At 34.4% G+C, this 13,583-nt stretch overlaps 1 protein-coding gene and 1 long non-coding RNA gene across 3 annotated transcripts; both read left to right on the top strand.

Annotated features, from left to right (window-relative positions):
- Positions 1-473: 473 nt before the first annotated feature.
- LOC132187683 (GDSL esterase/lipase 1-like) lies at positions 474-2,084 on the top strand. 2 transcript variants are annotated; one of them, XM_059602074.1, is made up of 5 exons: positions 474-741; positions 822-946; positions 1,034-1,264; positions 1,365-1,611; positions 1,706-2,084. In XM_059602074.1, exons 1-5 carry the CDS (start codon positions 480-482, stop codon positions 1,942-1,944), a joined length of 1,104 nt encoding a protein of 367 aa, XP_059458057.1. In that variant the 5' UTR covers positions 474-479; the 3' UTR covers positions 1,945-2,084. The 2 variants fall into 2 exon arrangements, with proteins under 2 accessions (XP_059458057.1, XP_059458058.1); XM_059602075.1 differs by having other exon boundaries at positions 1,365-1,461.
- Positions 2,085-6,237: 4,153 nt separating this feature from the next.
- LOC132186041 (uncharacterized) lies at positions 6,238-9,890 on the top strand. Its single transcript, XR_009440697.1, has 3 exons — positions 6,238-6,562; positions 9,615-9,689; positions 9,811-9,890. It is a non-coding gene; the product is annotated as an uncharacterized LOC132186041 (long non-coding RNA).
- Positions 9,891-13,583: the final 3,693 nt, after the last annotated feature.

Here is a 13,583-nt window from a genome sequence, read left to right on the forward strand (position 1 = left end):
CCCCTTGGAGCTAAGGCCACCCCCAAATGGCCAATTTTTTTCCTTTCCTTTTTTATTTTTTTATTTTTTGTTTTTTGTTTTTTAAAAAATACATTTTTTTTTAATTAAAAAAAATTAAATAAGTGCCACGTGTCAATATCTGATTGGTCCACGTGAAATTCCGTTAAGTCAACTGACGGAGGGCTAATTTAGTTTATTATCAAAACCACAAAAACCTCCTGTGATAAAAATCAAACTCTAAAGAGAAAAAATATAAAATTGTGAAACCCCAGGAGTATTTAGTATTTAACCATTTATTTATTCAGTCTTGAACGTACGTATGTGATTGCTCACACGCCCAACGAAGCAATCAACCTGTGCTGAAAGTTCAACTCATCTCAAGCAATTTACATTTGATTTTTCCCCACCAGGGACCACAAAACAGCCTATAAATGAAAATCGCAACAAAAATTAGCAAAAAGTACACGACAGGATTTAACATGATGGGTTTAAGCTTCCATTTATGTTTCTTGGTTTTGTGTGGGAGTCTTATTATCCCAACCAAATGCCTTGCTCAAACCTGCCTGCCGGAGGATCATGTTGCCTTGTTCATTTTCGGGGATTCACTTTTTGATGCTGGAAACAATAACTATATCAATACCACCACTGATTTCCAGGCAAATGTTTGGCCCTATGGGGAAACTTTCTTTAAGTACCCCACTGGGAGACCTTCTGATGGCCGTCTTATTCCAGATTTCATAGGTACGTAAGATATAGTTACAGCCGGGTTTCTTTCTTTGTTGCACAATATTTGACTTTTGAAACATTATATATTGTTGCAGCTGAGTATGCAAAGTTGCCATTGACTCCCCCATATCTACACCCTGCTGGTTATCATCGATATACTGATGGAGCTAACTTCGCATCATCAGGAGCTGGTGCTCTCGTTGAAACTCATCCAGGATTTGTGTGTCTGATCAAGTATTTGCAGTTGATTGCAGAACATTAATTGATTACTTTTTTTTTTTTTTTTGTCTCGATCCGTTCTTATCAGGTGATAGACCTAAACACTCAACTCAAATATTTCAAGAATGTGGAGACGATGTTGAAACGAAAAGTAGGTGAAACACAAGCCAAGAAATTGTTGTCGAGAGCTGTTTACTTAATTAACATTGGAGGCAACGATTACTTAGCCCCTTTCACTACAAACTCCAGTGTGCTTCGATCCTATTCTCCTCAAGAATATGTAGATATGGTGATTGGCAACTTGACAACCGTGATCAAAGTAATAAATAGTAAATGTTGAATTAATCCAAAATTTAAAACCAACTTGATTTTGATTATTTCTAAAGTGTTTTGTAATTATACTTAATTTGATGTGTCAGGAAATACACAAGAAAGGAGGAAGAAAATTTGGGTTTCTAAGCGTGGCACCGCTGGGTTTTTTTCCATATACGAAAGCATTAATAGCACCAGGAAACAGTAAGCAAATTACAGCACTGGTTAAACGGCATAATAAAACACTCTCTCATGCCTTACAAATCCTCACGAGCCAGCTGAAAGGATTCAAATATTCATATACCAATCTCTACAATTCTATCACCGAAAGAATGAATAACCCTTTAAAATATGGTATATATATGTCATAGCCATTTTCATTTTCAGAATATAGTTTTTTTAATCATAGACTAAAAGCATTTGTAATTTGCCTTTTCTATATATGAAGGTTTCAAAGAAGGGAAGATGGCATGTTGTGGAACTGGTCCATACAGAGGAATTCCAAGTTGTGGAGGGAAGAGATCAGTCAAAGAGTATGAATTATGTGGGAATGCCAGTGAATATCTGTTTTTTGACTCTATTCATCCATCTGAAAAGACTAACGAGCAACTAGCCAAGCTATTATGGAATGGAAATCTTGATGTCACATGGCCTTACAATCTAAAAGCACTTATTGAACATAAGTGAGAGGGAGATTAATTAACTCACAGTCAATTTCATTTTGTCTACTGCACTTTCCCTTCTATATATGTCTTCTTTTGAAACTCAAGAGTTTGTTCTGAACTATGTACTTGAGAAGATGCATTAAAGTATTAAGAATACATTTACCCATGGTTATTGGCTTGCAATATTTTGTATGAAAAACAATGTATCATTAAAGATTTCAAATAAGGGAAACTAGCAGGCTATGGAAAGAAAAGACTAGTACATAATTTTCAAAATATGCCTCATTTGTATTTCGATAACTTCATTAATAAGTACATTTAAAGAGAAGAGCTACAAAATCTTAAAAATAAAATAAAAAAATAAAATTTGAAGCTTACTTTTCTCCCAAGGAAAAGGAACTTGTAAAGAATATGTTTCCTACCGTCTCTGTCGACCCTTAATTTACATAATGACCAAGTATGAAAACAAATAAACACTAAAGGATCTTTAGCGACCAAACAATTAGCGACGACCCAAAAGTTGCCGCTAATGAGGGGTCATTAGTGGCGACTTTCGGGTCACCGCTAATAGTGGATGCTAAATACCAAAAAAAAATTGGTATTTAACAGCAACCTAAATAGTGGTGGTGACTCATCAGCGGCGACTCTCAGGGGTCGCCGCTGTTAACCCCTCATTAGCGGCAAATTGGGAATCAACGTCGACACAATTTCGCCACTATTGAGTGCCAAACAGCGGTGACACCTAGTTCTAAAACTGTTACCCTGTGTTAGAAATATCTAATAATAATTTACTACAAAGAGGGTATGAAACATTATGCCACAATGACTATTGCACATCTTTTATCTTGAATTTAGCCATGGATAACGTAGATTCATGACTGATTAAGATGAAATCTTTCTCTGTTGATTATCGGTTTACATTATTTATCTGCTTCAAATCCTTCCATGCCACATGTACAGTGATAGAGATCGACTACAGTGGTGCCAATAATACTCACTGCAATATGTTGATCACACAGATTGTAAAGAAGCAAATCAAGCTAATCTACTTCATTTGGCGCAACATTGAAGACTTCGATAGCAACAACTTATGCAAATATCTGAGAATTTCAATAAAACAAACTTGCTTGATGTTTGGAGTTTTGGCATGGTATACGAGGGTCTTCAAATTGCAACATCAAGGACCACTCAGAATTTTCAAAGCAGAAACCCAACACATGCGTGAACTTGTCATGATAATCTTGTAAATAGTTGTTGTCAACTTGTCATATTCCATATTGTAAACCCAACTTGTCAACTTGTAAACCAAACACAGTTTTGTTTCCATATTCCCTTAGAAAACGAGTTTGAGGTCAAGAATTAGAAAACGAGTACCCGGGTAAGGAAGTAGAACCACGAAACTAAGGATAAGTAGGGTGATAATGACAAGGGTACCGTATAGATGGGACAACCAATGTTGTCGAGGACCACCCGCCTGCAGAAGTCTCTGAAGAAATTAATAACGCTAATGGAAATATAAAACAATAGAGGAATAAAATAAAATAAGAACAAAAAATTCTACATTCAGAAAATAAAGCTTTAAGGGTTACATTATGCTTTTATTTACAAGGAAGTCGTATTCTGTAGAAAGACTTGCAAGAATATGTAAAACGAGCTTCAATTCTTTCGAAGGTTCGTCGATGGCAGCCAAAATTTTTGGGCCTTCTAAAAATAATCAAAAATAGAGAGACCGTTCTTCTTCATAGTTACTAATTGAAAGTGAAAATGTATGATGCGGTCTTTTGATTCAAAAGCAAATAACTTGTGATGCCCCAAAATTACCAAAGAATGATACATCCAAAAAGCAACCGTTCACTTGAGCTTAGAAAACATTTTTACAACCCTCAAAGAAGTGTCTCATCCTTTAATCAAGCCCCCATTGGAAATTAGCCCTAAAAATCCAACCCTGACTCTCTGGCTCGAGTCGTCCGACATTCTGAATCCCTGCTATGACAAAACATGGCGATCATTATATGCAGTACTAGGGAGATTACTAAAGACATGACAGGTTCTAATCAAATACATGTAGCTAAAATGTCACAAAATCCTATTTCTAAATTGGGCTCTGGTCGAACGTTCTGTCCAATGAGCGAACGTTCTGTCTCGAGGAGAACGTTCGACCAAAATAGGTAGAGAATGTTCGGCCAGAGTAAAAAATGCAAAGTTAGGGCTTCTACCCTTAGATCACCATGTTACAAACTATAACCCAAACCCTAAACAAGTTCATACAAACATAGTAAAGCCCGATATACAAGAAAACCAAGGAAATCAATGAGCATTTTCAAAACATTTGAAAATCACTTCTTTCTTTTAAGGGGGAAAATGGCACACAAGTCATGGCATCTTTAAAACTTGAAGAAAACAAAGATAATAACTAGATAACATAAAAGCTTGGTGAAGGTTCAAGAATTATCTTGAAGGTAGCAAAATCCCCCAAAACTCATGAAATTCTCTTCTCAATTTAGGGATAGGGTTTCTAGTGTAAGGGAGGGTTGAGGGACAAGGGCGTGGTATTTATAGGGGTGGGGAGGCATGCTCTTCTCTGGAAAGGTGGAAAATGAGTTAAAAAATGCTTTTAAGACTGTCACCTAACATTCGATACTAGGGGGGAACGTTCAGTGTACTATTATACAGTAGTTCTAGGGTTGCAGGTGGAATGTTTTGTCAATAAACATTGGTTCAAACTTTGATCAACGAATGTTCGCTGTGGTCCCCTCCCTAATGTTCACACTAAGGACATGGTTGAACGCTCCGTGTGGTCCCCTACTGAATGTTTGGCCAGATAGCTAAGGCTAGAGTTTTAGGGCTAATTTCAAGTGAGGGCTTGTTTAAGGGTTAAGACACTCCTTTGAGGATTATAAAAAGGTTTTCTTAGGCTTAAGTAGAATGGTTTTTTTTTTGGATAATAAATCTTGAAAATTTGGGGGATCACATTAACCTTGCATTTTCCATCTCATTTTTCAATCCATTTTGTGTTATCTCTGCCAAGCCCTTCCATACTTAGTCGATCAAGTTATATCGTGCACATGTTAGTAATTTAGACGTAACTTGGGCTACGAGTGTTGGAATCGCGTATACAACCCCAATTCAAAAGGAAAAAAAAAAAAAAAAAAATCAACAAATAAGATTTTGCAGGGCATCAATCCCGAGAAAGGGTTGTTCCAAATAAAAAGAAAATAGGCTAGAGTATATCTTTACTTAAAGATATATATAAAAGGTGGGAATGGCTTCTAAACAATAACTTTTCTTTTACACTTTAAATTTATTATTTTATTCTTACTCTTTGTTCATCATGATTTAGTTAGATAAGGTTATTTTTGTCTTTTGACATTTTTTTAGATTGCAAAACTACTAATTTGTTCTTCTTGAATCTAATGAATTTAAAAAGTTGTCCGGATATTTTTGTCTTTTATGTTTAAATTACCATTTTGTCCTCTAAGTAGGTAAAGAGTCAAACTTTTTGAGAGAGATTTTTTGGTCTTTTATGAAGGAGGCTTTAGAAGGAATGGGCGAGATTCAGAAGGACTTCATGGGTGATTAAGAAGGAATGGGCAAGAAAGAAAAGCAAATTTTTTTTTTTTTCATCAGTTGCTACAGAGAAGTGTACAAATCTACCTAAACCTATTTTTGTATTCAGAGAAGGAATGGAGGTGAAACGAGTCAAAAACAAAATCTTCAATTTTTTTTTTTCTTCAGAAATTACCAACTCTTTAGAGAGATGCTAATATACGATCTACCAACTCTATCAACAACCTCCTGGATTTTCGGCTAAAAATCTGGTGTCTTTGGTCGCGAAAGATATAAGTGACACTCAAATAAAAACCAAAAATAAATTCCCATCATTTTGCTATTGCTGAAGAGAGAGGCAGCTGTTTATCACAAACTCTCTCCACTGTAAAGTATATTTTTCTCTTCCATTGTAATTCTTTGCTCTAAAATATATTGATGTTTGTTTGTCCATCCTCTTCGGTCGGAGTACATGAGTCAGAAAAAAAATCTACCTAAATCCATTTTGTTTTGAGAGGAGAAAGGGCGGGAAAGAGGAGGGCTAGACAGAGAGTGTTCAATTCCTGTATTCTCATTATCTATTCAGCTCTTCTCTGCTCTTCTGCAGTCACCCATGGTAAGCCCCAACATTTTTTCTCCATTTCTGTTTTCCGTTTCTTTAACATTAAATGTTAGGTTATCTACATGATTGTATTAATTTTTTTTCCTTCTTTTTCTTTTGGGGTGATAGTCATATTTGTGTGCAAATGTGTTTCGATTCTGTTTTCTCTCCTTTGTTATGCTTTTTAACTCCAATGACATGCAGACTCTAATATTTGTTTTTTTCCTTATGTTATGTTCTGTTTTCTCTGAATGTCAAAATGGACAGCGTGTTCCTAAGTTGCACTGATTTAATTGTTAAACTACCCAAACATTGTCTTAACTTGGGTACAAATTGAAATTTTTGTTCTTTCTCATGTTTGCGAAATTTTGAAGCAAATCCCACTGGAAAAAACATAACCAACACAAGTTAAGTAAAGCAACGTCCAGTGACCACAATACCCCTGAAAAATCTCTGCACCTACTTCCTCAATGCCCGATGTTCATACTCATAGGTAATTGAGTGCTCTATCCTGCTTCTTGGATTAGTTCTCTATTTTAGGCATTAATATGGTAGAACTGTGTTGGGTTCTCTTTCCTGTTGTCTTTTTCTTTTTTGGGTTTTGTTCAATCTTTTTCCAGGTTTTGCTCATTTTTTTATGTTGTGAGAGCCTTTTGGTTGATTTTTTTTTTTTTTCTTTTAATTTGACCGATGGGAAGGGATTGATCATGTGAGAGGCCAATATACTTTGATTTCTTATGTTTTTTGTGAACTCAGTTTGTCTTTTTTGCCCAACATGCTATTATTTTTTAAACCTTGGTTGGCCTGCTGCTTGGTGCTATGTTATTGTAGCACCTCAGATTTTGAAAGTCTTATTTTAGAGATATTGATTTGATGCTATGATTATATTAATATTCATATTAGGTAACGATGTTAATTTTTGAGGAATTTATGATATTGTATGAATGGTAATTGGAGATTGGTAGGTAGAATAGTATAGGGTAGGTAGAATAGTAAATAGTAGGTAAAATAGTAAATGGTAGGTATAATAGTATTTGGTAGGTGAAATAGTAATTGAAGGGTAGAATTGTAAATGAAAGGCGGAATAGTATTTGGTTTTTTTTCCTATAAATAGAGCTCTTCCCCTTCACAATTTTCACCACTTATATCCTTTCTTTCACATATTCTTCCTTCTTCCGTTTTCTACTCGGTCTTTCTTCTTTCTGAAAGTGTTTACACGAAACAGAGAAAGAAAGGGCGAGACAAAGCGTTGCAAGAAAGAAAGAATACGAGAGAGAACGGACTTGAGAAATTAGTTTCAAAGATATACTAGTGGTGTTAGTCAGATTGGAGCAACTAGATCATTCATACCACTTTTTAGCTTCAGTCTAGAAGTAAGTAAATCCACTACCCCTTGTAAAATTACTTCATGTCATGCTATTTATACATTCTTGTATCAAACTGTAAATACTTATTTTAATTACCTGTCATGGAGATATATTGCATGCATGAAGGATTTTTAAAAGAATTATTTAGAAAGTTTCTATTTATTTAAATGCTTTCTAAGTACAACAAGTTTATATTTGGAAAAGTTTCCATTTTTTAAGAAAGAAAGTTGAGAAATAAGGATGATTATAAGAAAGAAGAATGATGGTAAACCCTCCTACATGTTGCCCTAAGATGCATAAAAAGAAGTACAAAGAAAAATACAAGAAATGAGTTAAATGTTTATGAAATGAGGGCACATGTATGGAGGAGAGTATTTTTGGCCCCAAGATAAGTAAAGATGAGAGTTCGGTACCGATACTCGGATGAAGGCAAAACCACTGAAGGAGGCTATGCCAGAAGGTGGTATTCCATCAACATGACCGTTGAGTGCACCAAGAAAAGAGTTAATTGACGGCCGGGCATGGTTGAGGCTACAGTTCAGTGCCATGGTCACAAGGACCCACAACCCTCGTACACAGGGGTAATAGTGTACATGGGCCCTAATATGAGAAAATGATAATATGATTTACAATGATGATATACTATGATGATTTACAATGATGATTTATAATGATGCATTATGATGATGATTTATAACGATGATTTATGACGATGATCTATTACTAGATGTAATAGTACGTATATGCTACGGGAGATGCAACCGTACATATATGTATTATTATGGCTGTATGTATATTTATTTATGAAACGATTTTCAAAACTGAGAACAAGAAGTGAAACTATTTATGGTTGTGGATTTTACTTGCTGGGCCCCTTTTGGGCTAATTCAGTTTTATTTCTTGTTTTCAAGTAGAAAAGATGCTGGAATAGGAGGCCAGAATGGGGGCGAGAATAATTATTAATTTTCAAAGTCTTTTCATATTAGTTATTGTAATAATATGATGTTCCGCACTAAAGTTTAATGTTTCCTAATTTCACTTGTAATAAAATTCTCTTGAAGAATATTTTATACATTGATCGTATTCTTTAAAATCAACTACTCTGATAGACCTTATAGATCTTTGCAAAAGTTTTTGGTGTAAAAGAAGGAAAGTGGCAAACTCAGCCTTAACGGGCTGGGGATGTTACAGTTATACTTGAACTTGTGCGAAGTAGAATGCTGTGACAGCCTTTCGGTTAAAAAATTGGCAAATGAGAAGGCCAAATTACTTTGATTTCTTATGCTTTTTGTAAACACAATTTGCCTTTATTATTATTATTATTATTATTATTATTATTTTATCTAAACCATGCAATAAATGGCCTTCAATTGCAACTAGCGGCTGACCTTGACCTATCCTAAATATTACTTATCCAATTATCTCTCTCTCTCTCAACATTAATCTTCAATTGCAAAAGTGTTGCAAGCTCTTAAATTCGGAACATGCATTTTGCTAGACAGGGTGTTGAGATCTGATAGGTGCTTATTTTTCTCTTCTTATTATTTCTTGTTGTTTTTTCTTTCTTCCTTTGTTTTCTTTTCGTTCTCACTGTTTACATGTCTGTGGTAGGACTGACGTTTAATGCTTCTTCCTTCTTTTTTTTTTGTTTAACGAGAATCATGTTGCTACTGCACGTGGAAGTACTAACAAAAAAAAGAAAGAAAAAAGAACAAGATGATACTTGGAACTGTTTGACTGTTTTTCTTTTAGCATTCTTTGTAAGTGGATTGTCTTACCGAATGAATATGAGCGGGTACTGGAATTAATGAGGAGCCAGTTACTGACAATATATGCATTTTTGGGGCATTAGATCTTATAACAACAAATCAAATCTCTTGCATTGTGATTAATTTTCAATTTAAATTTGTGTTTCTTTTGTTTCTTTATCAAAAAATTAGGTCTTGGCATTCTTCATTATCAATTTTCATAAATTCTACATGTCAAATTGTTTTTCTAATTATTATGGTTAGGAGTTTCTTGTAATTTATGTTTAGTTCACCTGTTTGGGCAGTCATTGACATTATCTAACAAAAACAAAAACTTGATTTATTAGTGGAAATCAAATGTTTGTATAACAATTTCCAAGCAAGAAAATCGTACCTGTTAATTCTAAACATATTTCAATTTTTGTTGCAGTAGGCATAGATCATGTCAGGGTCCATCCTAAATTTCTACATTCAAATGCGACCAGCCATAAATGGGCTCTGGGAGGTAGGTAGTCGATATGTTTTTCTCTCTTTTTTTTTTTTTGGTTTTTGTTCTTTTTTCCCTCCAAAATAACTGTGTTATTTATAAAAGAAAATATTATTGACTATGGTTCTTAATTGCACAGCTTTTGCGGAGCTTCTAGACAACTCTTTTTTTGGATGAGGTACACCTAGACTCTTCTTTGCTTCCAAAAGTTAAGAATCATTACATGCATTAATTTTCATCTTTTCATTTTTTTTCTCGTCTTTTAATTTGTAAGTCTGTAATGAAGCTACATATGTTTATGTAGATGTTCTTGAAAACATGAAAGATGGTACTAAAATGTTGCAAGTTGATGGTAGGTAACTTTATTGTTTTGCCTTCTATTCAATTATTGTTTTCTGAAAATTTCTTTATTTATTGTCCTTGTCTTATTATTATGATTTTCAGATTGAAAAACACTATGCCGACTCTAAAAAACTTGTTTATCACAATTTATGCAGAATTAATACTATGAAACAATAAATAATTCAATCACCCAAAATATATAAAGCAATAAAGAGACAGACACAGATATTTTGGTTATAAAGATGAAACCTTTTAGAAACCGATCTAAAAGTAAAACCTCTCCGGGGCAACCAAACCCAGGAAATCATTATCAAAAGATTATCCAGAGATTACAAACACTAGGAACACTTACAACCCTTTGCAAGACCTTGGCTTTGTAAGATTGACAAGCTTACAACTCGTCTCCTTGCTCACAATCTTCTTCAACGTGATTCTCCTTTACCAGACCCTTCTGATATACTTCTCAACTATAGATTTATCAAAGGAATAACTAAAACTCTAAGAGATTCAATTTAACGCTCACCACATATGATCTCTCTTAGCACAGCCTCCGACGAACTCTCTGGTGGCAAAAATTAATGTCTCTCTCTTCTATAATGATGTATATATCAATACATCAAACCCTAGACCTGGGCCCACTAAAAACACGTTTTTGGGCATAATAGGTAGGGGGTGTCCGGACAGGTTAATGGGCTGTCTGGACATGGCCTTGCGAAGCAAAAATAGGGTTTTTGGAAATGCGGTCTGGACACGGGGAAAGCCTGTCCAATAGCATTCTGGAAATGTTGTCCAACCTTGATCAACAACTCCGATCAATGGGCGTTTGTGGTCCGACTGAGCTAAAATTTTGCAGGGACATTCATAACACATGAATCTATATTATGAACGGTGGAGATTGGATTCTGAGCATTCTAAATCAGTGTTTGAGCTCGTAAACAGTAGCCTCTACATTTTGGAACTGAATTAAGCCAAGATAAGAACTAACAAACTCTCCTTTGGCAATTTGGTGACAAAACCAAAATGCCGAGCCAACCATCATTTCTCCATATTTATTCCCCATTTTTGTCACAGAATGACAAAAGGTCTTCATGTTTCCTGAAACACTTCACAAAATACATCAAGGCATATGTGGAACAAGAATACATAAATAAAACTTGTGATAAAAAAAATGACGTAGAATGCAAGATCATAAAGAAACATCAGCAGAACTCCCCCTCAATGTATGACTCAATTATCAACAAGAAACTGGAAAAGCAAAATATGTTTCTCCCCCTCAAAAGTCAAATGAACACACATGATATACACATCAATCACTCATGTATTGCACAATGAATATCCCAAACATGCTCAAAATATGCAAAATATACATGAGACTAGAGGTGGCAAGAAACTCATATTGCTTAACCCAAGCAAAGACAAATGTTTCATTCAACCCATGCTTGTGTGGCGTGTGTGTGTAAGCCATCCAAAGAGAAAATTTTTCAACTTACAAAATGAGGAGAAAGTTTCATCATCATGAGGTTTTGACAAGTATATCAAATCAAAAGTCAAACCTTATCATACTAGGGCCTAGCCACTCTCATCCTATACATTTCTCTTTGTAAAACATTTTGCACAAGTTTGACACAGTGAAATAAATTCCTTTTGGAATATGATCTTTTGATTTTATTTGTTTCACTATTTTGTTTATTTTTCTCTTTGAGAAAGTGTCCTTAAACTTTTGGTGCTTATCATAAAAGAGAAAGCAGGAATTTTTAAGCCCTAGGTTCAACTAGCATATGGTCAATTTGAAAAATATGACTAGTCAAAAACCTCATATGGTCACCTAACAGACCTTATAAATAAAGTGAAACAAAGCCTCAATTTAAGCTTAAATGTGCACAAAAGATAAAGCATAGGCAAAATGTACCACATAAGTTCAGGCTTTAGGTAACCACAAAAACAAGTCCATTGACACAAATTTTCATCTCATGCATATTAAGAACATTCCAAGACACAAGGAATTAAATCCATGAAAGAAACATGAGAAATTAATGGACTATCTAGGTGCATAAAACAAAAGAAAGAAAAGAAAACAATCAAAGTAACATATTTTTGTCTTTTTGAAAATTTTCACAAAAGAAATGCACACAAATGAAAACAAATGCAAAACAAACAAAAATGTAATGCAAAAAAAAAAAAAAAAAACAACATGCTTGAGTTGAGATTACAACAGGCAATACATGAATGTCCTTTAGCATTAAAACTTTCATCACATCTTATAGGTCTCACTACAAATAATGATTTGGTTTAATAACTATTTCTATGTCTTCACAAGACATTACACATTCATGAACACTTGATTAGCAAGTAGACAAAAATCTTGGTGGTCCGCACACAACATCTCATCTATAAGCCTTTCAAAGATCATAACATATGAATTTCTTGAAAAATCCTTTATGAAGATGCCTCATAACAAGAATCTCAAAACAACTATGTTTACACTCTTCATACAAAAAGTGTAACAACAAAATCAATGCAATGCATAAACAAGAAAGCAAAAAAAAAAAAAAAAATGCAAAGCAAAGAAAAATAACATGCTCTATGATATTCAAAAAAAGGTAAAACACTCAATCCTAGGCTTGTTAATGACTCACCTAACTCTGGGTGAGATCACTACCACTCTCCCTCAATGGGTGAATGTTATAACCCTTCCTAACCCATTCTTGAGCAATCTTAGGACCAGATTTATGACGTACATAGGGTCTCAATTTAAAACAATTTGGTTGAATATGACCAACTTTGCCACAATGATGACAGGTAGGAACAAACCTTTGAGAATGTTGTCATTTATGAGGAAGGATATATTTAGACTTTGATCTAGGCAAACCCGACTCTATATCATATTTTTCTTTCTTAGGAGAGGCCGAGTTGTTCCAAAGTCTTTGGGATTTAAACTGAAAACAGTTTGGTCTGATGTGACCAATAATCCCACAATGGTGGCATGTCGGAACAAACTTAGCTTGAGTTTGTTTCTTAGAAGAAGTCTTCAATTTGAGCTTCACACAATTATTCAAACAAGAGTTTTTGCCCTTATTCAAATAGACTGTATTAGCCTTAACTTCTTTAACATTCACAGGCTAAACAAACAAGGTATTTCTTTCAAATTTAGAAGCATGCGAAGTAGAGCAAACACAATTATCAACAATCATACTATGCTTATTATTAACATAGAAAAAAACTTTTCAGATTATCACTAGAGAATTTTTGTGAGAGTTCTTTCAAATCATTCTCAAGTGATATATTCTTTTTAACAAGCACAGACATACCAGAATTTAAAGAAATAATCAAGGCATGTGATTTAGACAATTCATTCACCAAAGATTCTTTTTCCTGTTCTACAGTTTTAAAATTCTTACAAATCTTTTTGTATCTGTAGGACAGTTGACTATACTCATTAGAGAGGATCTTGTACAAGTCATCAAGATCATCAAAACCAAAAGAGTCAATGACAAGGGACTGAGATGTATTCATAGTTAAAAAAAAGAGTCAAGGATCTCACTCAGGAATTTAAGCCAAACAGAGTGAACC

The sequence above is a fragment of the Corylus avellana genome, chromosome ca7, assembly GCF_901000735.1.
Source record: "Corylus avellana chromosome ca7, CavTom2PMs-1.0".
In the NCBI taxonomy this organism is placed as follows: Eukaryota; Viridiplantae; Streptophyta; class Magnoliopsida; order Fagales; family Betulaceae; genus Corylus; species Corylus avellana.

Coding starts and splice junctions, on each gene's coding strand:
- LOC132187683 (XM_059602074.1), top strand. CDS start 480: ATGATGGGTTTAAGCTTCCATTTATGTTTCTTGGTTTTGTGTGGGAGT. Junction 742..821: donor TCTTATTCCAGATTTCATAG/GTACGTAAGATA, acceptor ATATTGTTGCAG/CTGAGTATGCAAAGTTGCCA. Junction 1,612..1,705: donor GAATAACCCTTTAAAATATG/GTATATATATGT, acceptor CTATATATGAAG/GTTTCAAAGAAGGGAAGATG.